The sequence below is a fragment of the Phyllostomus discolor genome, chromosome 6 (assembly GCF_004126475.2).
Source record: "Phyllostomus discolor isolate MPI-MPIP mPhyDis1 chromosome 6, mPhyDis1.pri.v3, whole genome shotgun sequence".
NCBI classification, from domain to species: Eukaryota; Metazoa; Chordata; class Mammalia; order Chiroptera; family Phyllostomidae; genus Phyllostomus; species Phyllostomus discolor.
Genome location: NC_040908.2, coordinates 160,941,717 through 160,965,835, shown reverse-complemented (window position 1 = coordinate 160,965,835; position 24,119 = coordinate 160,941,717). Strand labels below are relative to the sequence as shown.

At 41.1% G+C, this 24,119-nt stretch overlaps 1 protein-coding gene across 2 annotated transcripts in view; it reads left to right on the top strand.

Annotated features, from left to right (window-relative positions):
• The window catches only part of LPXN (leupaxin), a 31,536-nt gene extending 7,818 nt beyond the window's left edge, over window positions 1-23,718 (top strand). The window contains exons 3-9 of one of the 2 annotated variants that reach the window (XM_028515953.2): window positions 5,213-5,259; window positions 9,598-9,697; window positions 13,242-13,409; window positions 14,311-14,484; window positions 14,634-14,715; window positions 22,393-22,541; window positions 22,870-23,718. In XM_028515953.2, coding sequence (XP_028371754.1) covers window positions 5,213-5,259; window positions 9,598-9,697; window positions 13,242-13,409; window positions 14,311-14,484; window positions 14,634-14,715; window positions 22,393-22,541; window positions 22,870-23,139 — 990 coding nt within the window. In that variant the 3' untranslated portion in view covers window positions 23,140-23,718. The remainder of the gene's footprint in view (window positions 1-5,212; window positions 5,260-9,597; window positions 9,698-13,241; window positions 13,410-14,310; window positions 14,485-14,633; window positions 14,716-22,392; window positions 22,542-22,869) is intronic. The other variant, XM_028515952.2, reaches the window with a different exon arrangement.
• The last annotated feature ends 401 nt before the right edge of the window (window positions 23,719-24,119 follow it).

Here is a 24,119-nt window from a genome sequence, read left to right as displayed (position 1 = left end):
TGGATTTATCCTTGTACACAAGTGTATGAAATCACCAGCGGCACAGATCCAAAATTGGAGCCCATAGGTAGGTACCACCTTTTACTTATCTTCCCTCCAGCTACACACAGAGAGTTTTCAGGATGCACATTTATTTCTCTCCTAGGTAGCTATTGTCTTTGTTTTCATGCTAGATTAGGGCTATAGGTCCTTCATTGGTCTGCCATCCTTGCCCCCTGACATTTATTTTCAAAATAGCAGCCAGGGCGATCCTGTAATACTTAAGTCAGATCATGCAGTTTTTCTACTCAGAATTCCTACCTCATTTGGAGTAAAAGTCACAGTCTTTACACTGACTGACCTTTATGGGGTGGCCATATGTCTTAGTTCATTTTGAGCCAAGAGCCCTGGGTTTATGCTCGTGTGTTTGTTTGTTTGTTTTGTTTGTTTGACATCCATTTATTGGCTTTACCTTTTGTCCCAGGTTTTTCATTTTTTATAAAGCTTTCTTATTGGAATTTATACTAAAGTAAAACAGCATGGGTTGATAAACATCCATTAGGTTCTTCTGGCTTCCTTTATGGTCTCAAGTAGTAGTATATAAAACACACATACAGTAAACAGAGTTCTTATTTTATCACGGATAAATCTAAAAGATAACTAATGTTAACTCATTTCTCTTTTCCTGATCCTGTTCAGACAAAACCTGACAGTGCCCTTAATGTGCAATGTCCTGGTTGTTAAAGCTAAGAGTTCAAGCACAGCAGTCAGGGCCAGGTAATTTCTCTGGTCTTAGGTTGTGGTAGGAAAACTTTTGAAGTTTTTTTCTCCTGCTGGCCACTTGTTATGCCACCATTCACATCCTGCTATGTTCCCCTTGGTGGCCTCTGAGATGCCCGAATCCTCCTCAGGGTCATAAAGAAAAATGAGAAACTGTGGTTTAATGTCATACAAGTTGTAAATTCTGTTTAAGAAGCAAGAGACTACACATGCTTGCCATAGACTGTGGTGCCATCTAAATGTTTCTGGCAAAGCAGCTTTGTCATCAATTGTATGTATAAAACTATAACTATTTGTTTTATTATTTGCTAATACTTTTAAATTTTGCCACAAACACGTTTAGCAGCATTTGGCTCAAAACAAAACCAAAACCAAAATTACATGTTTAATTTTTCAAGAAAGTTGATGATGAATACGTAATTTGCACAAAATATTAGTCAACATTTACTGTCTACCATGGAGATAAGTAGAGATAGCACTGTCCCTTTGAAAACTAGAAGACACAGATATGAATAAGAAGCTTTAGTATCTATTTTAAAAGTTTAGCCCTGGCTGGCAAAGCTCAGTGGATTGAGCATGGGCATGCAAACTGAAGGGTCGCCGGTTTGATTCCCAGTCTAAGGCACATGCCTGGGCTGCAGGCCAGGTCCCCAGTAGGCAACCACACATTTATGTTTCTCTCCCTCTCTTTCTCCTTCCCTTCCCCTGTCTAAAAATAAATAGATAAATAAAACATTTTTAAAAAGTTTATACTTAATTTAAGAAGAATGTCCACAAATGTGATGATTTAACATGTATAGCTGCAAAAGGTATGTTTACATGTCACTATGAAACATACCTTTCCATTTGGGTCAAGTGACTCTTCTAAATTAACTTCCCTCATTTTCAACTCCGAGAGAGAGAGAGAGAGTGTGTGTGTGTGTGTGTGTGTGTGTATGCTTGAAAGTAAACTGGCGATTATTAATGAGTTGATTCCCTTTAAAAACCAACAGATAAAGTCAGATTTATATCAGTATCATCAGAGGCTGCAGTTAGAGAACTTGTTAACTCTAACATGGTTTCATTTTTTCATCCAATTGAAAGGATCAAAATAAAGTAGAAGTGCATTCTTTTGTCAAAAATGAAACATCTGACATTGTTAACACCATTGTAAGTTTAGTTGAAAAGTTCAACAACAAAGATAAACTATTGTTTTTGTGAGGGGGGATGAATACAAATTTTGGTGGAGAACCACACTGTGGCAACATTAATGTTCTTACATGCTAAAAAAGCCTGTGGAGCAGAAATGTACTTTGAATTAGTTGTGATGTGCACAAAATTTATGACTGCATCCAAACAAGCTACAAAAATTCTACCAATCAAAAAATAGAAAATTTTATATATACACAAATCAGGCGATATATAGATATAAATATCACCAACAAAATTTCTGTGACAGAAGCCAATATTGAATCCCAAAGTATTTCAGCATGGCAATATGTATTTTCTCTCTGTATTGTCTGTCATCAATTGGATTTTAGAAATGCCTGAGGCTTTGAAAAATCATTTTGTAAAGCAACCTAAAGTCAGGTCACAGTATGTGCAAAATCCATTGGAAATATTTAATCAAATATTCAATGAATGTAACATAAAAATTCAGCTTTTAGCAAGTTGCAATTATATAAAAGAAAGCTTGCAAAAAGGAAGAGGCTCAAATTTCTGCCTACAAAAGCCAAAGAGGAGTTGAACAAATCAAAAGGTGAGAGCTCAAATGGTTTAATTCCCTAATTTGAAAATTGTGCTTTAGAAAAATCTTGATTTCGACAGAGCTCCTCATTTTAATTGGATAAATTTATATTCCCCACCAGAATGGGATGAAATTGTGAAGGCCTATGATTTTGCAGAATCTACATTTGATGAAATATTAAAAAGGATCACCCATAGAGACAACTTAAGAGGTCTGTCTTATAAAAATATTATTGAAGAAAGATGCTTTGAATGTAGGTAGAATGCAGCACCTGTGAAAATTTGGGGACTGAAATATTTACACATTTTGATGTAAAAAAATAGAATAGAGAATATCCTCCATTTAGCAGGATTTTGTCTGGATTTATAGGTTCATCAGCATCTAGAGAGATTGCTTTCTCAACTAGAAGAGTGTGGTCTACAGAGAAATATCTATCAATTAAAAGTGTCAATAATTTCAAATATATTAACCAGAAAATGCAGCTTTGCAGAAGACTGCAATTTTAAAAATATATAAAAACAAATAAGATCATATTAAAACCTTCTTGAGAAAAAATTCTATATCACAATGTTAGAAACAACAATGGCTAAGTAACCAATTAAGTTAAGGTATGTGAACCTATCTATATCAAGAATAATAATTTACTTGTGCTATTCTTAAATGTTCAAATAGTCAATAGAATAGGTATTTTAAGAAATTTTTTTTGCTTTGATATTCATAGGTATGTGTCATTCAAAAATATTCTAGAAAATTTTTCTTTGAAAGTAAGCTTTGAATAATTATTTTGTAGTTTCACCAATATAATGAAACCAAATTTTTGATCAATAAATACATGTTTTTAAAATTAATGAGCAAAATAGAACCAGGGACATGGAAATAAGGAACAAACTGACAGTAACCAGAGGGGAAGGGGAGACAGATAACAGGGGAAAGAAGGGGAAGGGTCTAGTCCAAGAGCATGTATAAAGGCCCCACGGTAATGGTCAGCAGGGTGGGGACTGACTGAGGGAGCTGGGTCAGGGGCAGGGCAGGGGAGAGCAATGGGGGGAAAATTGGGACAGTTGAAACTGAACAACAATAAAAACTAAAATAAAATGATAAATTATTTTTAGTAGCCTTTTTCACTCTCAAAAGTGTTCCAGCTTGAACAATAAATTATCCACCTGGTCACTCTACCTGTATAATCTGGCCCCTTTTACTCTTCACCCCTGTCTCCCTGGTTCACTCTGCTCAGGCCACTCTGGCCTCCTTTCTGCTCCCAGATGCCCCTGGGTGCTCTCTCCCTGCCATCCTTTCTACCTGAACCAGGTTACCCTGGATACCCACAAATTTTTCTCACCCCCTCCTATCAGTCCTTGCCCAAGAGCCCCCTTTTCAGGGAGTCCTTCTCTGGATTGTTTGCTTGTTTATTTATGCATTTATATTTAAATTTTTTTCAATTGCAGGTGACATTTAATATTATATTAGTTCCGCGTGTACAGCAGAGTGGTTAGACAATTATGTAAATTATGAAGTGTTCCCCTCAATAAGTCTGGAACACCCCCCCCCCCCCCCCCCGGCACCATACATAGTTATCACAATAGTATTGACTGGATTCCCTGTGCTATACCTTACATCACCATGACTCTTTTGTGACTGTTCGTTTGTATTTCTTTTTTTTAGGTTTTTAAATTTAAAAAAATTAAAATGACAGTTTATATACAATATTATTTTGTATCAGTTTCAGGTGTACAGCATAGTAGTTAGACAATCATATACTTTACAAAGTATATGTTCCCCCTGATATTTCCAGTACCTGTCTGACACCATACGTAGTTATTAGAATATTGTTGATAATATTTCCTATGTTGTATTTTACATCCCCATGACTATTTTATAACTACAAATCTGTACTTCTCAATCTTTTTCACTCGCCCCCCTAATCCCCCTCCCTTCTGGCAACCGTCAGTGTGTTCTCTAGCCACAAGTCTGTTGGTATATTGCTCGTTCATCTATTTTACTCTTTCCATTCCACATATAAGTGAAATCATATGGTATTTGTCTTCTGTGGCTGACTTATACCCTCTAAGTCCATCCATTGTGTTGCAAATGGTAAGACTTCTTTTTAGTGGTGATCAATATATTTATAATTGCCATTTCTTCTGCATTTCCTATCTCCCTCCCTTGATTAATTGTACACATTAATTAATTTAGTTTTTACATATTAATTTGTTTATTATCTATTTCTCACAGTGTATGATCCAGGGTAGACTGTTCAGTTATTTTTTTATTGTTTTTTTTTGGACTGCTCCATCTCTAGCCCTGACACATGACACAGACACTCAATAAATATTTGTTCAACAAATAAGTGAGTTGCTAGCCGGCTACGCTTTACAGTCACACATTGTTTCTTTCGGTATGTTAAATTTAATTGTCTTATGGTTTTCCCCTATAAAAGGGCTTTGCTCTGACTCATTTCCTATGTTTTATACTTTCTATCTGAGTGCTTCTCTGTTTCAGTGCTTTTAGGGCAGGGAGAGGGCCACTCTCTGTTCCCATGGCAGCTACTCTGCTTAGAACTTGGCCTTTCTCTGTGGGATGGCTGGTATTTCTCTGCCTTGTAAAAGGATATCTCAGAGATACGCTAGTGAGCAGTCCCCTTCCAAAGCTGAAAGTGTTCTCTAATTCTGGGTGTAGATAAGCACCAACATTCTACTAACAAATTCGTTCTCCGTCTCTCTGTCTTAGGCACAACTCGTGTACACTACTGAGATCAAGGAGCCCAATATATACAGGTATTTTTTAAATTATTACATACTTGAAAAAATAAAGTCATTAAATAATTGTTACCAGTCTGTGTTTGGACAATAATTTGCTTGGAACTCCTACTACCCTCCTCTCCTTTCCATAGTCTTTGAGCAGAGGTGGAATTCTGCCAAGTTGGTGGGGCAATTTCTCCAGGGGCCTTCTAGATGGGTGTCCCAGCTAAAGGGCTCTGCCGTTCCCTTCACCACCTGAAAAGGTGTAAATAGTTCAAATCATCACAGATGTCCTGGCCTAGGTATTCCAGGTCACAGAAGAGACAACACCATATGAAATTTCAGCAAGATGTTCACAAAATCAGAGCTAGTGGGCCTCTTTGCCTAATGAATGTAGACTCCTTCTTTCTGTATTTGCTCAAATGTATTTAGTGGATAAGGGGATTACCTTTCAACCAAAGGTACAGATTGAAACAGATTCATTTACTAAATAATTTCTACTGGCTGACGCAGAATCGATAATCTGAAAGAAACAAAAAGGCTACTTTTTTTGCTCTCTCTTCAGTTATTGCTTGCAATTAAAAAAAAAAATCAGATGGTATTCTGGGACACAACATAAAAGGCTTAAAATGTAGATAGCGAAGGCTCATGCTTGGTAAAGAGTACTGCACCATGTCTGATTTGGTTTCATAACTGCAGCCAATAGCGCACATATGATACCAAAATAAGGAAGGGACCTATGCTATCAAAAAGTCTTTGTATAACTTCCCACTTTCTACTTTGATGGGAGGGAGGCCAATTTATCATTACAATCGCCAGTTTATTCCAGTTCCAGGAAGTTGCCTGGTGGGTATGACCCCTACACCTCCCAGTTCACTCTCTTGTGAGAAAAAGCAAACAAAGCAAAACAACAGTAGCAAAACAGTGCCCAGCACACAATAGGCTCATAGTAAATATTTGGCTTTTTAAATCCAGGAAGCCAAGACTACATCTCCTTTATGGCTGCAGCTGAAGCAAAACAGGCTCGATATGGTTCCAGTTTATGCCTGTTGACGGGGGCCCCTGGGCTCTGGTCACTTTGCCTCTGGCCTTGTGCCTTCAGCCTAATGACATGGCTGTGGCTGATCTCTGAGTTCCCTCAGTGTCTTCTGTTTGCTTTTTAGCTCTCCCATCACCTGTGTAATCATATTTCTGGATCAAATGCCTTTTGTTTACTCACCATGCTTGTATTTTTTTCCAAATGGACCTCGACTGACACACTTCCCATCACTGAATGATACATTCTGTGTAGACCTTATGGGAGAGTGAGACAAAATCCAGGTGACCTAGTAAATATGCAACAGAATGCTACAAATCCCTGAGGCTGGTATAATTCAGAGCAGACAGGCTGTCTAGTTCAGATAGAACATAAGACTCAGAAACCATATTCTTACAGTCTGTGTTCCCTATTTCCTCTGATTTGCTTAAATGAAGCAAACATCGGCTTTGGACCTTGAAAGTATATTCAACACCAGTTGTGAATATAACAATGGAATAATATTTCTTTTTTTTTAAAGATTTTTATTTACTTATTTTTAGAGAGGGAAGGGAGGGAGAAAGAGAGAGAGAGAGAGAGAGAGAGAAACATCAATGTGCAGTTGCTGGGGGCCATGGCCTACAACCCAGGCATGTGCCCTGACTGGGAATCGAACCTGCGATGCTTTGGTTCACAGCCCGTGCTCAATCCACTGAGCTACGCCAGCCAGGGCGGAATTATATTTCTAATGTAGTGATATATGAGAAGCATTGTGACCAATAATTTAGAAATGTATGTTTTACATGCACAAAAAATAATTTGGTAAGAAGAGGGAGAAACAATTCATAAAAATATCGCAGAGGAAAAGAGGAGGGGGCAGGAGAATCCAGCACATGAAGCCTCTCACTTGAGAAGTCTGGATTCTTTTAAACACATCGTTTGTGATTTATATTATTAAGTGTCTGAGAAGTGAAGTAAGTTGTTACTGATGGCATAGCAAATCACCCTTATGATTTTCAAGAGGTCAGGGGACAAATCCAAGGTTGCTGTAATGGTGCAATCATCAGCCCATTTCTTACTAATAATGTTATATTGTTGACTCGATTACTCATAAGTTATCATGACGACGATTTACTTCCTTTTACACACTGCACTAGGAGTCTAGTTGAAAGCCAGTGAGAATTCTCTGAATAAACACACGAATGCCCCAGCTGTGAGACGGACAGGTTTTAAGGATTATACGAACCCATGTGAGAAACTGCATTCATCCTCCCCTGGGGCACAGGGTAGCAGAAAGTGTTCACAGTCCAGCTGCCCTTTGTGCCTCCAAGACACACCCTGTGGCAGCAATTACTGAGGGATTATGTCTGAAAAGAGTTGCAAGCGTGACCTCCTCTGCACTCTTCTTGGAAACCTCCAAGGACTGAATCAGTCACTTGTATACCTGACCCCGTTTGTTCCCAGATTAAAAAAAAAAAAAAATCTCATGTCTGCTTGGAGACCCTGTTGTACTTAAAGGACAAGGTCTTTCATCTTAAGAGGAGAAGGTCCACTTTCCTCCTGCTTTTCCTTGTTGTTAAATTCTCAAACATAGGTAAGTCAGTAGTGGGACATGCACCCAAGAAAAGGCCTTGTTTTTCTTAGGAGAAAAAGAGATACATTTTCCTTCTGCTTTTTTCCTGGTTGGTGAATACATAAAATAAGTAAAGTGGTAAATGTATGTTTTCATTGTAGAAAATACACTTAATGAAAGAGTATTTCGCTGTGTGTGTATGAGAGAGACACACACACACAGTCAGGTTAGTGGGTGGTTAACTGAACTCCCTTGATTAATGTTGGTTACAAATATGACTTGAGTCAGTTGCCCTCATGATCCAGTTTTTCCACTTCTCAAAGTGTACTCTATCGAAATAATCAAATATGGGTGCAAATATTTATTTTGCAGTACCGATCACAGTAAAAATCAAACATAGTCTGAGTGTCTAACAATAAATGATTGGTTTAATAAGTCATAGCACGTTGTACATTTGAAAACTACGTAGCCTTTAAACATCATTTGGAAGATCGTTAACCACGGTGAGGAAGAGCATACACTTTGCAATTTGCAGGCCCAAACTCTGTTATTCACATAGAGCAAAATCTTACCTTCCCTAAGCCCCAGTTTTTTTTTTCCCCTGGGAGTGACAGTACCTCACTCTTAAGGTTGTTATAAGGATTTAAAGAAGACACATGTGAAACCCCTTTACAGAGGGCCTTGCTCAGTGTAAACAATAAACGTTAGCTATCATGGTTGCAAAGGACAGATAAGGATGTACATAAGGGTATGGAAAAACATCTACCTTCAATAACAGGAATGGTGGTTGAACTTGTTTTTCAACTGCTTTTCAGCACTTATCAATGTGTTTATAAAGTGTTTCTCTTATGCATTGCTATAATGCACTATATTAATCCATTTGATAATGCTGAACTATCCTTGTATGACTAGTATAAACACTACCTAGCTATGGTATTTTTAAATACACTTCCACTGTTTTTACTTATGATTCTTTCTCTCCTCTCCTCTCCTCTCCTCTCCTCTCCTCTCCTCTCTCTCTCTCTCTCTCTCACACACACTCACACAATTGTGCAAGTGTTTGAATAGAATCTGTATTCTGTGTTTTGGGTCCCATATTTTATTTATTAATAATTGGTTCATAATTATATAGCTTTAAAATCAACATCATGTACATTATCTAAATGCTATCATGGGTCAGCACACTTTTTTTGTAAAGGACAAATAGTAACTATGTTAGCTCTGTGGCCCATAAGGTGTCTCCCTGTCGCAGCTGTCCAGCTCTGTAGGAAAACAGCTGCGGACAGTATGAATGGACATGGCCAAATGTGGTCCACGCACCTCAGTTTATGGATGGATATCTCTTCTATGTTCTCATTTATTTTTTGTCTCTCACCTAATAATAACTGAGACAAGATTGAATACTTTAAAATTTAAAAAGAATGCTACTAAAATAAACACACACACACACACACACACACACACACACACATTTGGGCCACGGTCTTAAAGCACTTTCCAGGGTCCACTTTGCACCTGGCTGTTGGGTCCAAATGGCCAGCCAGGTACGTGCCCAGTGCTTTTCTTCATGCACTTGAGAATAATAGTCAGTTTTGGAGATGAACAGAGGGAGACATGGAGACACATTTTTAGTCTAGTGCCTATATTTTAAAATAGTCTCTGTCTTTAGTTTTACTGACATCTAAGTGTTTAATAGTTAAAACTGCATTTTCCAGTATTTTATGTGTGGCTTAACATTTTTTAAGTTTTGATGTGTTAGTGTGATTTTTTTGTTTTCCCCCTATAGTGACATCGACACACCAAAGGAACCACCAACACCTTCTAAAACATCAGCAGCCGCTCAGCTGGACGAGCTCATGGCCCACCTGTGTGAAATGCAGGCCACGGTGAGCATAGTCCCTGTGGCAAAGCCTTCAGGTTGATGTCTTTGGAACTCACCTCTGCATTCCCCCTGGAGGAACACTTCCAAGCTGTCATTTCTTTTCCCAGACTAGATTTAATTTGTTGGATGAATTCAACTTTGTGCTATGTGTTATCTGGACACAGAAGATATTAGGATCCAGGCACTGATCTCAAGGAGCTCGGAGTGTGCTTGGTAAATAAAATGAGGCATAAGCCTCTGTGACCTTTGTAGAATGAAAGACAAGGTGGTTTATCAAAATACGTGGAGCAAACATCAGGAGTGTAGAAGGTCAAGGAGATTTCATCAGAGGCGGGCATGGGTGTGAGATAGAATCTGAAGAATGGGAAGGGTTTGGACGGAAAGAGATGAGAGCTGCGGTTCTTCTAGTTGGAGTGAGCGCGGAGGGCATGGGCCTCCAGTGCCAGGTGAAATGTGGCAGGACTGTTAAGGGGACCTGCCCCAGCAGGACAGAGGAGTGTTGTGGGCAAGCTGGGGCAGAGCAAGGGAGATTGAGTGTGGCTTTCGAGTGTGAAGCATGAGGAGTCCTACGCCCCACACTGAGATGAAACCCTTGTTTTTCTAGCCTCCAGAGCATGAGTGGTGAGCTCAAGTGGCCTGGCAGGGAATGGAAATCGGATAAATGGGCTTAAGAATTTATCAAGGGAAATAGCACCTAGAATTCTTAAGGTAGACAATACAACCACTCGAAATTGGCTGGAGGATCTGATACACACACGTGAAGTGACTAGGAGATGATTTCAAGGCAGTGTATAAAATGTGTGCGATTGGCGAGGGTAAGAACCTCACCTTTGCGGTTCACGGTTGGACTCCCGACTCCCAGCGCAGTTCCCGATACACTGCGAATAAAACACACGTAGCAGAGGGACAAGTGAATAAACTTCAGAAACAAGTTGTCTTTAATGTCTACAGTAAAGCTGAGTGTATGCTTCATCGTGCTGTATATCTGGGAATACGAGGAAGAAATCTACATTAGGTTTAATTGCGTGGTGTTTTCTGATTGATTTAACATGTACCTTGCTTTATTTACATTTTAGCATATTTGTTTATTTTTTAAATTAATTAATTACTTTTTAGAGAGAGGAAGGGAGGGAGAGGGACATCCATTGGTTGCCTCTTACATGCTCCCGACTGGGGACCTGGCCCACAATCCAGACACGTGCCCTGACAAAGAATTGAACTGGCAACCTTTGAGTTCGCAGGCCAGCACTCAATCCCCTGAACCGCACCAACCAGGGCTGTTTATCTTTTCAACAGGCCATACGTTCACATGGTACAAAAATCAGAAGGACAAACGTTTGCAGTGAACTGTTTTCTTATCAGCTCTGTTCCTAGCTATTCAGCCTTGTCCCCGGAGATAGTCAGTATTTCCTGTTTCCTCCATAGCGAATAAAGAAGCAAATAGAAATAGATGTAAATGTGGAGGTAAATATAGATATATTATTGTGTTCTTACTTAGTTATTTTCATACTTAATATTGGTCACCTTTTAGACCTTTAGGCCTTTTAGACATTAACCTTTTGAACAGTAATCTTTTCAACATTAACTAACATCGTATAAGAGAGGAGGAAGGAAATCTGTCAGGTGATAAAAGTTCCTTGAAGGGAAATGAGCACTTTGGAGTAGTGAGATACTGTGAGGTCATTCTGGGCAGTGAAAACAGGATAAGAGGAGGCCTGAAGTCAGACTGTGATGGATCCCATTCAGGGGACTGCAGGGAACCTCGCTGGTCTTAAACACTGGACGCTTTTTTTTTAAAAGATTTTATTTATTTATTTTTAGAGAAGGAAGGGAGGGAGAAAGAGAGAGAGAGACATCAATGTGCGGTTGCTGGGGGCTGTGGCCTGCAACCCAGGTATGTGGCCTGACTGAGAATCGAACCTGCGACACTTTGGTTCAAAGCCCGTGCTCAATCCACTGAGCTACGCCAGCCAGGGTTAAGTGGATGGTTTTTGCTGAGTGATAAAAGATGAGATTGGAGAGGTACAGTGAGGGCAGTGGATGGGAGCCTCTGTACGTCCGTGTGATGTGTGCAGATTTGATGCTGGAAGCAATGGACAGTCATTGTGGTTTTCTGATCAGGAAATGTTGGAAGGTAGCAACGGCCCAGTCAGAAAGGAGTTGAGAGAGATGGAATCAGAACTTGAGTTGATAAAGTATAAATTGGGGATCTTTTCTGTAATCTGAGGCTTTTTCTTTGAGTGTTTTATAATAACCATTTTGGAACTTTGCTTCCATAACTACCATCCATCAGCAAGTCTTTTTTTTTTTTTAAGATTTTATTTATTTATTTTTAGAGAGGTGAAGGGAGGGAGAAAGAGAGAGAGAAACATCAATGTGTGGTTGCCTATCCTATGGCCCCCACTGGGGACCTGGCCTGAAACCCAGGCTTGTGCCCTGACTGGGAATCGAACCTGTGATGCTTTGGTTCGCAGCCCGCGCTCAATTCACTGAGCTACGCCAGCCAGGGCAGCAAGTCTTATCTGACAACTTCTCACCACTTTCTCTGTTAACACTGGTCCCAGTCATTTCTGGTTTGAGCCATAAAAATAGACTCTCGCCTGACTAGTGCCTCTAATTCCCCTCTGCACTTGACTCCTCACTCAGCTACCACAGGGATCTTATGAATCGGATTCTTTCACTCTCGTGCTTGAAACCCTTCCATGGCTCTGCCACCCTTGGAACAAAACCCGGGCTTTGATCGTGGTGATCTTTGCCTCCCATCCCCACTCTCTGTTGCCCCACTCAGTCTCACTCCCTCTTCTCGGGCCCCACTAACCTTTCCTACCATTTTTCTGATTACCAAACTATTTCCTTCCTCTGGGCTTCCCCTCCCTCTGGAATGCTTTCCTCACAAATATCAACGTTTCAGGTCCCTAAATACATGACTCAAATACCTCATCCTTGGAAGTCCTTCTCCAGTCACCCTCATTTTAATCAATTCTTCCTCACCATCCCACCCTCTGTCGCTTTTATCTTGATGGGTATAACTTATATCTCATTTCTATCTGAAATTTTGCACCACATATTTATTTTGCTTAATTGTTTATTGTCTATCACCCAGGGAGTATAAACTTCATGAGGGCAGACACGTGGCTGCTCTTACACACTGTCTCTCCCAAGAGCCTAGGGCAGGTATTGGCACGAGCTAGGTACTCAATAAATGCTGCAAATAAATGACTAGCAAGATTATTACCTGTAGTCGTTACAAGAGTCAGAAAAAGTATTATCTTCATCCACTCAATTTCCTCTGGTCAGAAAAAGACTTACAAATAAAGGAAGATCAGTCAGATTGCATTTGGCTTGAGGAATTTGGAATGAGAAAGAGATGAAGGCATTTGTACTGGTGTTACACTGTTGTACCTTTCCATGCCTTGGAGGAAGGTTCAGGAAAAACTAAGGGGTCGGTCAGGAGAGGTGAGCTTACAGGGTCACGAAGAAGAGGCTTCTGCTTCATGGATAAATGCCCACGAGGCTGACTCTCCTCATGGTTCTCTCTTCACTACCAGGTTGCAGTGAAAGCAGAGGCCAGCAAGAAGCACTTACCAGAAAAGCAGGATGACAAGGCCTCCCTGGACTCCATGCTGGGGGGTTTGGAGCAGGAATTGAAGGACCTTGGGATTGCCACTGTGCCCAAGGGCCACTGTGCTTCCTGCCAGAAACCCATCGCTGGAAAGGTGGGACGCACCAAGATGATGGTCCTACGGCAGCCATCTGTGTCTCCATGTGTGTCTGTCTCTGTCCCAGCAAGGACTGCTCTTTCTCCTTATATTCTAAGATGTTTTGATAATATTTAATAATTACTGACCACTTACTGTAGTCTGGGCACTGAACTAAGTGCTTTACCAGTATTCCTTCATTCAATGGTCACATTAGTCCTGAAGGGAGACTCTGTTATTGTTCCCTTTGTAAAGATGAGCAAGCCGAGGGCTTAGGGGAAGTTAACGGACAGGTCCAAGGCCTAGTGAGAGGTTAAGCTAGGATTTGAACCCAGGAGAGTCAAACTCCTGAGTTTAATCCCTTACCCTTTGTTCTGTGCTGCCTTTACTCCTAGTTTAAATCGATGGCATACAATTTTTAGCTGCACTCAGCTCCAAATCATAGCCAATAACTGCTGTTCTGCATCATTCTCCACCAAAACCGCAACAGGGCTTTCAAACCTGACTCTGCATGAGGCGTGAGATAAGGCGTTCATACCAGAGGAATAAAAACCGTCCTTTGGCCTGTTCCTCTTCCAGGGATCCCTTCCATGCCAAGGCTGTAGTTATCTGTTGTCTCTCACTACTGTGCTCTGTTTTCGTGCTTCCACTGTCTGGGGCAGCATCGTGGTAACGAGCATTTACAGGATTTTCTCAGCCTGAGCAGTCAGGAAAGTGGGCACCCTTTTTCTCTCCACAGAGCATAGAGAACAGACCACATAGGTAGGACCTAGGTCCAGGCCTCAGTGTTGTGTAACTCTAGGGGGTGTCATTTATGGGGAATACGGTGTGAAGCGTGCCCACCACAGACGTGCATCCTGCAGGCCCTAGAGAGCCAGCCCTACTGGGCTCTCACGCCAGGCTTTGTTTCATCCTCCAGGTGATCCATGCTCTAGGGCAAGCGTGGCATCCAGAGCACTTCATCTGCAGTCACTGCAAAGAGGAGATTGGCTCCAGGCCCTTCTTCGAGCGCAGTGGCTTGGCCTACTGCCCCAAGGACTACCACCATCTGTTTTCTCCACGCTGTGCTTACTGTGCAGCTCCCATCTTGGACGTGAGTCAACCCCTCCCCCCTGCTTTCCTGTAGTTGTTACTCACTCGTGTGGAACCAGGGTCATGGCTCTGCACTCACTCGTGTAGAACCAGGGTCGTGGTTTGCAGCTCTGCAGCATTCTAGCGTCTCTCCCTGTGTTCCTTTTCCAGAGAGTGCTGACGGCAATGGACCAAACCTGGCACCCAGAGCACTTCTTCTGCTCTCACTGTGGGGAGGTGTTTGGTGCAGAAGGTACGGCCGGGGTTCCTTGACCTACCTTCCTTGATCTGCAATTGGGTTTCTGCCTGGGTTGTCTGGGTTTCTGCCACTGCCACCCACGTGCCCATCTTAGTACTAGATGCCGTCCTTCCCTACCTTTTCCCAACATTTAAGGATTTTGTTTAAATTGAATTGCTGTAATCCAAGAAATATGAATGTCTAGTTTAAAAACTCAAACATTACTCCAAGGCTAATATTGAAAATGAATAGTCCCCTGCTCCTATCTTTCTCCACCCCAAATCTGCTTCTGTCTTAATTTTTTTTAGCTTTCTCTTTTGTTATTTACTTATGTGTTTTAAATGATATATTGCCTTAAGTTGACCACCCCCCACCCAAATTTGAATCAGTATGTATTCACTTTCTACCAGAGAAGAGGAAGATTTAGGAATGTTATTCCTATCCCATCTTACCCCCAGCATATTTCCTCTCCCCCGTTTTCTCAATATATAATTAGGTGGTAATTGCAGGGCAGATCAGTATTCACTGCGTACATGTAAATGATCACGTGAATATTGCTCACATTCGGGCCAGGCAGCAAACTGTGATGGCAGCAGAGCATGGATTTGGGAGTCAGACTGCCTGGTTCAAATCTGGGCTGCGGTAGTTGTTAGCTCTCTGATGCTATTAAAGTCATTTAACCTTTCTGTATCTCACTTTCCTCCTCAGTAAAATGGGCCTAATAATAATGCTTACCTTATAGGGTCCTTATGAGGATTTTTAAGAGACAATACCAGTATAGTGTTTGTAACAGCGCCTGGTACATGGAGACATGATAATAATAATTATTATTATCACGGTGCCCTTTTTTGTATATATTTATTTTTTCCTGAAGGTAATATTTGGATCCTTTTTTTTTTCATTAACTTAATTTTTATTGTACTTATCACTAATTTTTCAGACAGAACTGTGAAGTCCTTCTCAAGATGGTCAACCACATGTGGTAATAGGTCAGTTCCACTTATTCTTCCTTGTAGACATCTGTCTAGGAAACGTCCATGTTCCTGCTCCAGGCTGAAATGGTTTCTCCTCAGGCCCACTGAGGAACAGTTACTTCAGGTCATTATCTTGGGAATTCCTTTTACTGTTTTCCTCTTTGGGTCCTCTGTTTCCTGGATCTCAAGCCTCTTAATACATGTTACTGTTTTTATTTTGGTGGAGCACACCCTTTAGTAGCCCCTGAGAACAGGATAGGGGGTAAAACTTTTAAGACCTTGAATGTCTGAAAATATATTTATTCTGTTGTCTACTTTAAATTGCCTGGGTAGACAATTTGAGGTGGAAGCTGCATTCCCTCATATTTCTGAAGATTTTGCTTTACCATCTTCCAGCTTCCACGGTTGAGGAGTTTTTATTAACATTTCGTTCCTATTCCTAATCCTTCCTATGTGATCTGTTTTTCTCTCTTTGCATGTTTTTTTCCTTCTGTTTTCTGAATTGTCTTGATTTTTTTCCTGACTTTTTTTTATGTTTGTTTTGAACAAATGTGACTCATGCCTAGAATCAGAAAGCTTCTTTATCTTGCTTTCTGCTGTCCTTTTGGAATGAACTCAATGGGGAACGTTTTCTCCTCTCTCCTAAATAAAAACTTGGGCCACCCCATGTCTCTTCTGATTACTCTTTTATTTTCTTTTAAAATTTTTAAATTAAATTTATTAGGGTGATGTTGGTTAATAAAATTACGTAAGTTTTGAGTCGACAATTCTGTAACACATAATCTGTATAATGCTTTGTGTGTACTTACCACCCAATTCCAGTCTCCTTCTGTCACCGCATATTTGGCCCCCTTCACCCTCCCTCCACCGTTTCCCTCTGGTGACCACAAGGCTATTATCTGTGTGTATGAGGTTTTTCGTTTGTTTTTCTTGTTAGTCTTTTGTTGCTTTCTGTTTTATATCCCACATATGAGTAATTTCACGTGGGTTTTGACATTTTCCATCTGATTACTCTTCATAAACAGTTCTAAATAAAAAACCAATTCAAAACTTAAAACCAAGTCCTCAGGTAATCCAGTCTGTGCAATAGATAAAGCTCACAACTTATTTAAAGTGACAGTGACTCTCTCCCCTGGTGGGCCTTTAACCTGCAGGAGGCCAGGGAAGGGGGTTGTTGCCTTTCATCTGTCCTTCCCTGCCTTTGGCATCTACCACACTTACCCCTATTGCTAATGTATTAAAGTCTCTTAATTAAATTTATCGGGGTGACATTTGTTAATAAAATTTTAGAAATTTCAATTCCACAGTTCTATAATATGGATACATCATCTGTATATTGCATTGTGTTCTCGCCACCCAAAGTCTAGTCTTCTTCCATCGCCACGTATTCGACCCCTTCACCCTCCCTCCACCCTTTCCCTCTGGTGACCACAATGCTGTTATCTGTGGCTGCGAGGTTTTTTTGTTTGTTTTTTTTTCTTTTTTAGTGTTGTTCAAGTACAGTTGTCTCCATTTTCCTGCCACCACTTTCCCCCACCCCACCCACCCCCTCCTCCCACCCTCAGTCCTATCCCCCTTTGGCTTTGTCCATGGGTCCTTTATACATGTTCCTTGATGATCCTCGCCCTTCTTCCCCCCGATCTCACCTATAAGTGGAACCTAATCTGCAAAACAAACAAGCAAAATATAACTGGAGACATGGTTTGTTTTTCTTGTTTGTTCTTTTGTTGCTTTCTATTTTATATCCCACGTATGAGTGAAACCATATAGTTCTTCTTTTCCATTTGACTTATTTGGCTTAGCCTAATGCTCTTGATATCTGATCCCTTCAGAGATGAACGGGGGCGGACAGAGATGAGACTAAAGGGCAGGAAAATTCTAATTCGTCTAGTACTGTTGTAAATTTTCTTTGTGCTGTATGGGCCTGGCAGATGTTTAACTCTGCCTTTTATTCCCCCATGGATCCTTTTGTGGATCTAGTACAGGCCCAGCTGGAAACTCTTAATTCCCCTGCACATGTCTTTGCTGGCTCTTCTTCCCTTGGAGGATCCATTTCATATTGATTCTTTATTGCAGGGTTTACATTGTTTGCTCCTGGTGATTTCTTAGAAGTGATTATAGTGGTTCCAGATTATCCCTTTAACTCACATTTGCATATACAGATCACAGGAAACCTGTACCTTTCTCTTGCAGTCAGTGGGATTGACTCCCTCTTCAACTATCATAGGCCCCTTCAAGCAGACTCTCGCCTATGGACTTTTTCCAGGGATGAGCCAAATACCATCAATGGTATCCCACCAATGGCAGGGGACATATACCCAGCTCTCTGAGTGGTTCTGTTGAAGTCCCTCTCTTGACTTGAGATTAGCAAGAGCCGTATCTCCTTCCTCCACCCATAGCACAGTTTTCTTCAGAGAAATCCCTCTCTTAATTTCTTTCTCTTTACCTGTTTTGTGTCCTCCTGTGACTGAGGAGTTCAAGAATTGTGACAATAGTCCATGGCTATCTACTTTGAGGGATGTCTTGCAGCTTAATTTGGAATTTGCTATCTATGACATCTCAATGCCTTACATCTTGTTATATCGTTCTTTGCAAAATGCTGCTGGTCTTTGCTTGCCCATTTCCTACTTAGGGATGAGACACTAAAATGCTAATCGGAATATTGGCAGAACACGTGAACTGGGAGACTCAACTGTGTGGTACTTAGGTGGGCTACTCTGGCCATTTTTCTGGAAGACTCCTAAAAATTAATATTTTAAGTCATTAATCTTGAATCAGTTCTACCCAAGAGATGTTCTTTCTGCCAGCATTATGAGAATTTTAAAAAGCAGTTGGGAGCTGGGGTTTCACTATTCAGAATGCCAACTTTTATCTAATTCCCATTTTCCAGTAGAAAGCTTGACTTCTTCTCTCGTAGTGCCCAGTGTCCTTTCTTTGATCATTGAGACTCTCCAGTTTGATATTTGCAGAATCAATCACTGCGCCTTTGGTAGGGTAGGGAATGTGATCTTCTAACAGCCCCTCAAACTTGCAAACAATCCTGTTTGCAGCCTTGAAGGCTATTTTATGCATCCAATTCTCGAGCCCCCTCTGATGTGATGGAGCTCCAGATGGCTTGGGTTTTATTGGCACCTCCTCTCTCTGGAGAGGTAGGTTTCGGTGTTCTTATTTTTGCCAAGCTAATTGTCACACTTATACCTACTTTAGGTTTTTGAAAAAATTTTTAAATATCTCACCTGTGGCATCTCTTTTCTTTTTCTCCTTTTCCTTATGGGTCTTTCTAGTTCAGGTGATTCTTTAACTGTCATGTCAATGATGTTTCAAGAGGAAGTGAAGGTAATCCCATGTGTCTGGCTCTCACCCGCAAGGACTCTCCTAATGCCAGGCCTGTGATTATGTATATTCCTGACTACCATTCATTCAATCCCTACCACAACTGTGTGCGACTGATTGTACTCCACATTTTACCTAGTTATAGATGAAAGCACTGAACCTCAGGGAGGAAAAGTGGTTTGTTTTAAGTCATACAATGGGAAAATCAAAGAGCTGGAATTTACTTTAAGGTCTTAATTTTGCAAGTTTCGTGTGCCTTTTTTCTACAACATCATAACTACCTCTTGATAGAGACTCAATTCCCCTTCTATCACTGGATCTTTTTATTTTCTTGGCACCAACACGTTATGCTTTATTTGAAGATAGAGCTGGATGGAATAGCGCTGATTTCATCCACCAGCCAAGTGCTTCGCAGTCATTTGCCTGTTCACTGAGGCTTGTTTAATGCTTTTCCCAAATCATTAGGTCTTTCGTTTCTAGACTGCACTTGTGTTAAGTGGTATTTTTTCGTTTAGATTTAATCTAAAGTATATTGAAACATGTCGTGGTGAATCTGCTACTGGTAGCCATGGAAGTCTGAGGATTAGCCGGGTTAGAGCAGTCAGCAAATGAACACTGCCCAGCGACGATCATGACGCAGAAGTTGCCTGAGAGCAGAACAACTGAATCCAGACATATGTCAAGAAGACGTAGAAGTTACGTACAAAAGAAAAACGTCCTATCCATAGGATGTCCAGGAGGCACCCCCCACTCTTGTCTTGGGCCTCTTCTAAACAGACGAGGCAAATCGGGTCATTCATAACTTTACATAAATATGAAGCCACACCTAAGATATATTGATTTAGACAACGGACACAAAAGGCCATTTACTAATCAGAAGCTCCTCTTGGGCAGTATTTTTGTTTTCACCTTTCGCTTTCTGTAAATGTGTCTCCTGCCATACAGTTAGTCCACTAATTAAGTGGCATGTTGCCTTGCCCCAAGTTACATAGTCACACACAGAGTTTCTATAATGACAGCTAAACCATTGAGCCTCCCGGGGAATTGAATTCATCTGCATTTTTGTTTCAGTTCAGGGAATTCCACTTTAAGGCTCAAGTTTCTAAGCACGAAAGGCCTTAACACCCTCCCTTTGGGACCAGGTCCTCATTGCCTGCCTTTCTTTTTAATTGTTCATTATCCAGGCCATGCAGGTGCTCCCTAATTTCCCCCCTGGCTAAGAGCCTCGTCCTCTCTCTCGGTGGCACTTTTAATTGTTAGTGTTTCTCATCCTTCCTCCAGAGGTAATTGGCCCCAGAGAGAGCCTCCAGGAAAGTAAGTGCTGAAACTTTCTCAATTTATTGGATACCGAATGCAGGGGTATCACAGCAAGTTTGGTTTGATTGCTTTTGATTCCTCTCCTGAGACTCACCTGAGTTCAGACAGAGGCTGTTACTTCCCTGCTATGTCATTCTTATGACCCTACAAGATGCCTAGATGAAGGTCATCCCTAGGCCAGTTGGCATGTCTTACAGTTTTCTCAAATAACTGCCCTCAAATAACTATGCTGATTTACGGGCAAGCTCATTTTTGGGTCATTTACATCACCTGAGGGCTTGTCAAAATGCAAATGCTCAGGCCCCATCCCAGACCTATTGAATCAGAAACTCTGGGGGTGGGGCCCCGCCAGTAATCTGCATTTTGATAAACTCCCCAGGTGATGGATGCCCACAAACATTTAAGAAATATTGGGCCACACAAAAGTAAGAAAGAGAGTTGTGCATTTTGGTTTGTTTTTCTTAAATACTAGGCTTTCCCACAGTCTGTTGTACTGATCAAACTCTAAAAATTCTTTGGTAAAGTAAAAAAAGTAAAGTAAGCTTGTCTGTGTCTCAGGGAGAAGAACACAGGACAGCTTATAGAATGATTAGAGTGGTAGATTTATAGGCCTCAGAAATCTGTGAAACTATCTGCTTTTCCAAGACAACATAGTTGCACAGGGCAAAGCATATCAAATAGTGGTGGGGGACCATGGAAAGACCACAGATACCTGATTTGGGTCCCAATCCCTGGCTGCTGCCATTGCGTCCCCCACCCCCCAACCACCTTTAAAAAAAAATCTGCCTGCTACTATCAAAGTAGATTTCCAGAAATAATGTTCTTGGTGAGCTGCTTTCTGATCTACTGAGCATGTAGTGGGCACAGGCAGAGCTTGCATATTTACAAAGCTGTTCACTTACGATATTTGGGCTCAGCCAATACTATCAGGTCCCACAGAAGGGTCAAGGTCAAGATGCATTAAGATTTCTTTGTAGTTCTTTTTGTCTTTAGAATACGTCCAGTAGGATTCTACAGTCAACATACTGTGTGTTAAAGGTACTAGAATGAATCATTGCCTTTCTTTGGTCTTATCATCAATTTGATATGTAGTGCATTTGTTTCCACTTGATTCACTACATATTTTATAAAAGGATATATTTTATAAAACAACTGAAACCATATATTTATTTAGGGACCTTTATATTCACTATATTTCTCTGAGGTATAATTAGCAAATATTTTCCTCAGTTTGTCCTTTTCTTGACTTTACTTAAGGTGTTTTTTTGGTCATGGGTAGGTCATTAATATTTTTAATGTAGCTAAATTTATTCATCTTTAACTTCCTTTTGAAATTTGAGCCATTTTATGACAGTTCTCATTTCATTCCCAGATTAAAGAAAAACCCATCCATTTTTAATTCAAGTATTTGTATGATTTGAATTATTACATTTAGATCTGGCACCCATTTGGAAGTTAATATTCCATAGTCCTTTATTTTAAAATATTAGGCAGTTTTTTTTCCCCAGGTGCTATTTTAGCTACTGGAAATACAATGTGACAAGACCAACAAAATCTAGTTTCTCTCCAAGCTCACGTCCCGGTGGAGGAAGACAGACCCTCATTGGGACTGTCTGCCCTATTTCAGATACCGACATTTCAGATAATGGTGTGATGTCAGATGATGGCGAATGCTATAAAGTCAATGAAAAAGATGAAGGGATAGATACAGGCTGGAGAGATGCCTCTCCACCAAGATGATTTTTCTTTCAGCTGATTAATGAATGACAAGATGAGGCTAGCCAGCTCAAGGCCAACAGAATAGTTAGCACTAAGGCAACGAGGAGGAATAATCCTTAACACTGTTCGGGTGCTCACTGTGAACCAGGCACGATGCCAAAACACTTTACCTGCGTTATCCATGTATTTCTTATAACAACACCCTTCCAGGTAGGTATTTATTCTTAGCCCCATTTTAACATGAGGACCCTGAGTCTGGATGAGTTCAAAATCACTGGCCTCCTTTGAACCTCTGACTTGGCTTAAGGTCTCAGTGTGCAACAGTGAACCCTTGGTTTTCTCTCTGCAGGCTTTCACGAGAAGGACAAGAAGCCATACTGCCGAAAGGATTTCTTAGCCATGTTCTCACCCAAGTGTGGTGGCTGCAACCGCCCAGTGTTGGAAAACTACCTGTCAGCCATGGACAACGTCTGGCATCCAGAGTGCTTTGTTTGCGGGGTCTGTACACTCAGTCACTTTTCTGGATTTAGGGAACGTCAGGGGTTCTCCTCTCCGAGAGGCAGAGCTGTTCAGAGGGTTCACAGCTCCGGATGAGGCACTGGTGTGGGCTTCCAAAAGAAGACACGAAATGGAGCATTTGTTGTGGGCATTTGCTTGTTTGTGTTGCAAGTGGGCCGTATTCTCCCCTCCGTTTGTCAAAGACCTGCATGAATTCCTGCCACTGGCACCTAACTGGCAGGAATCTCTAGCCTGAAAGTTTTACTTTGCTGAGGTTTTATCTTCTTGACATCTGCATTCCTTTCCTTTCTCTTCTCTCCACCCCCAGGACTGCTTCAGCAGTTTCTCTACGGGTTCCTTCTATGAGCTGGATGGACGGCCCTTCTGTGAGCTCCATTACCACCATCGCCGGGGGACGCTCTGCTACGGGTGTGGGCAGCCCATCACCGGCCGCTGCATCAGTGCCATGGGCCACAAGTTCCATCCCGAGCACTTCGTGTGTGCTTTCTGCCTGACACAGTTGTCACAGGGAATCTTCAGGGAACAGAGTGACAAGATCTATTGTAAACCCTGCTTCGAAAAGCTCTTCTCACTGTAATCTCAGCCGACCCACACACCCTTCAGATCAGCTAGAAAATTTAAACCAAGAGAGGAAAGAGTACATTGGTTCTTACTGACCTTCTGCTCAATGAGCGTATACAGAAAGTAAAGGTGATGAACAAGGAAGGGGATGTCTAAATGTCACATGACTAGGCGCGTGGCCTTACATTTCAGATTTCAGTGTTAGTTTTTTTTTTAACTGGGGACTTGGATTTAGATGCGGGTCCTGCTGTCTGGCACATACACAGATATCTCTCCCACATGCACATGATCATTTCACAACTGCTTTTCTCACATTTCTCCATTTTTCTCACATTTCTCACATTTCACTCCTCTGATGTTCCAGCTCACATCTTCTCTCCTTTGGCCTTTTCAAGCTTCCTGTATTTCCCTGTGACTCAGTTTCCCACAGTCATGGCTGCGGACTTTATCCTTGCTGCGAGGAACTGGGGTACCATTCTTAAGCTCCTTGCATCTCCCTTGGGTGTATTTCTCTTTCTCAAGAGGAAGTAGATTTTAACTGGACAGCTTTGAGTGCGGACACAATTGCTCATTAAAGTGGCTCCTTTTTTAATGACTCGGTGTCATATGATTTGGTAGATAAACCTGCTTCTCATATCAGTGTACTAGGCACTTTGTGCAATTAAGTGTGTTTCACACCTCTCATGCACTTGCGTACAATTAGCACTTGTTTCACCAAAAGAAATGACAAAGAGGGACTCCTATTCACTCACTTTTTAAAACTAATGTGGGCCTGTTCATGACATTTCTTTTACTTTATCTTTTTTGCACGTAGATAAATGAATCCTTTGCAAAGATGGCAAAGCTTCTTAAAATACTTTTCATCACTTTGTTACCGAAAGAGGAAAACTGGATCTCCCCTAAGAACTTGCAAATCCATATTTGCATGTGTATGCATGTCTCCAAACTCGTAAAATTGCACATACTAAATATGTCCAGATTTCTTGTGTATCCATC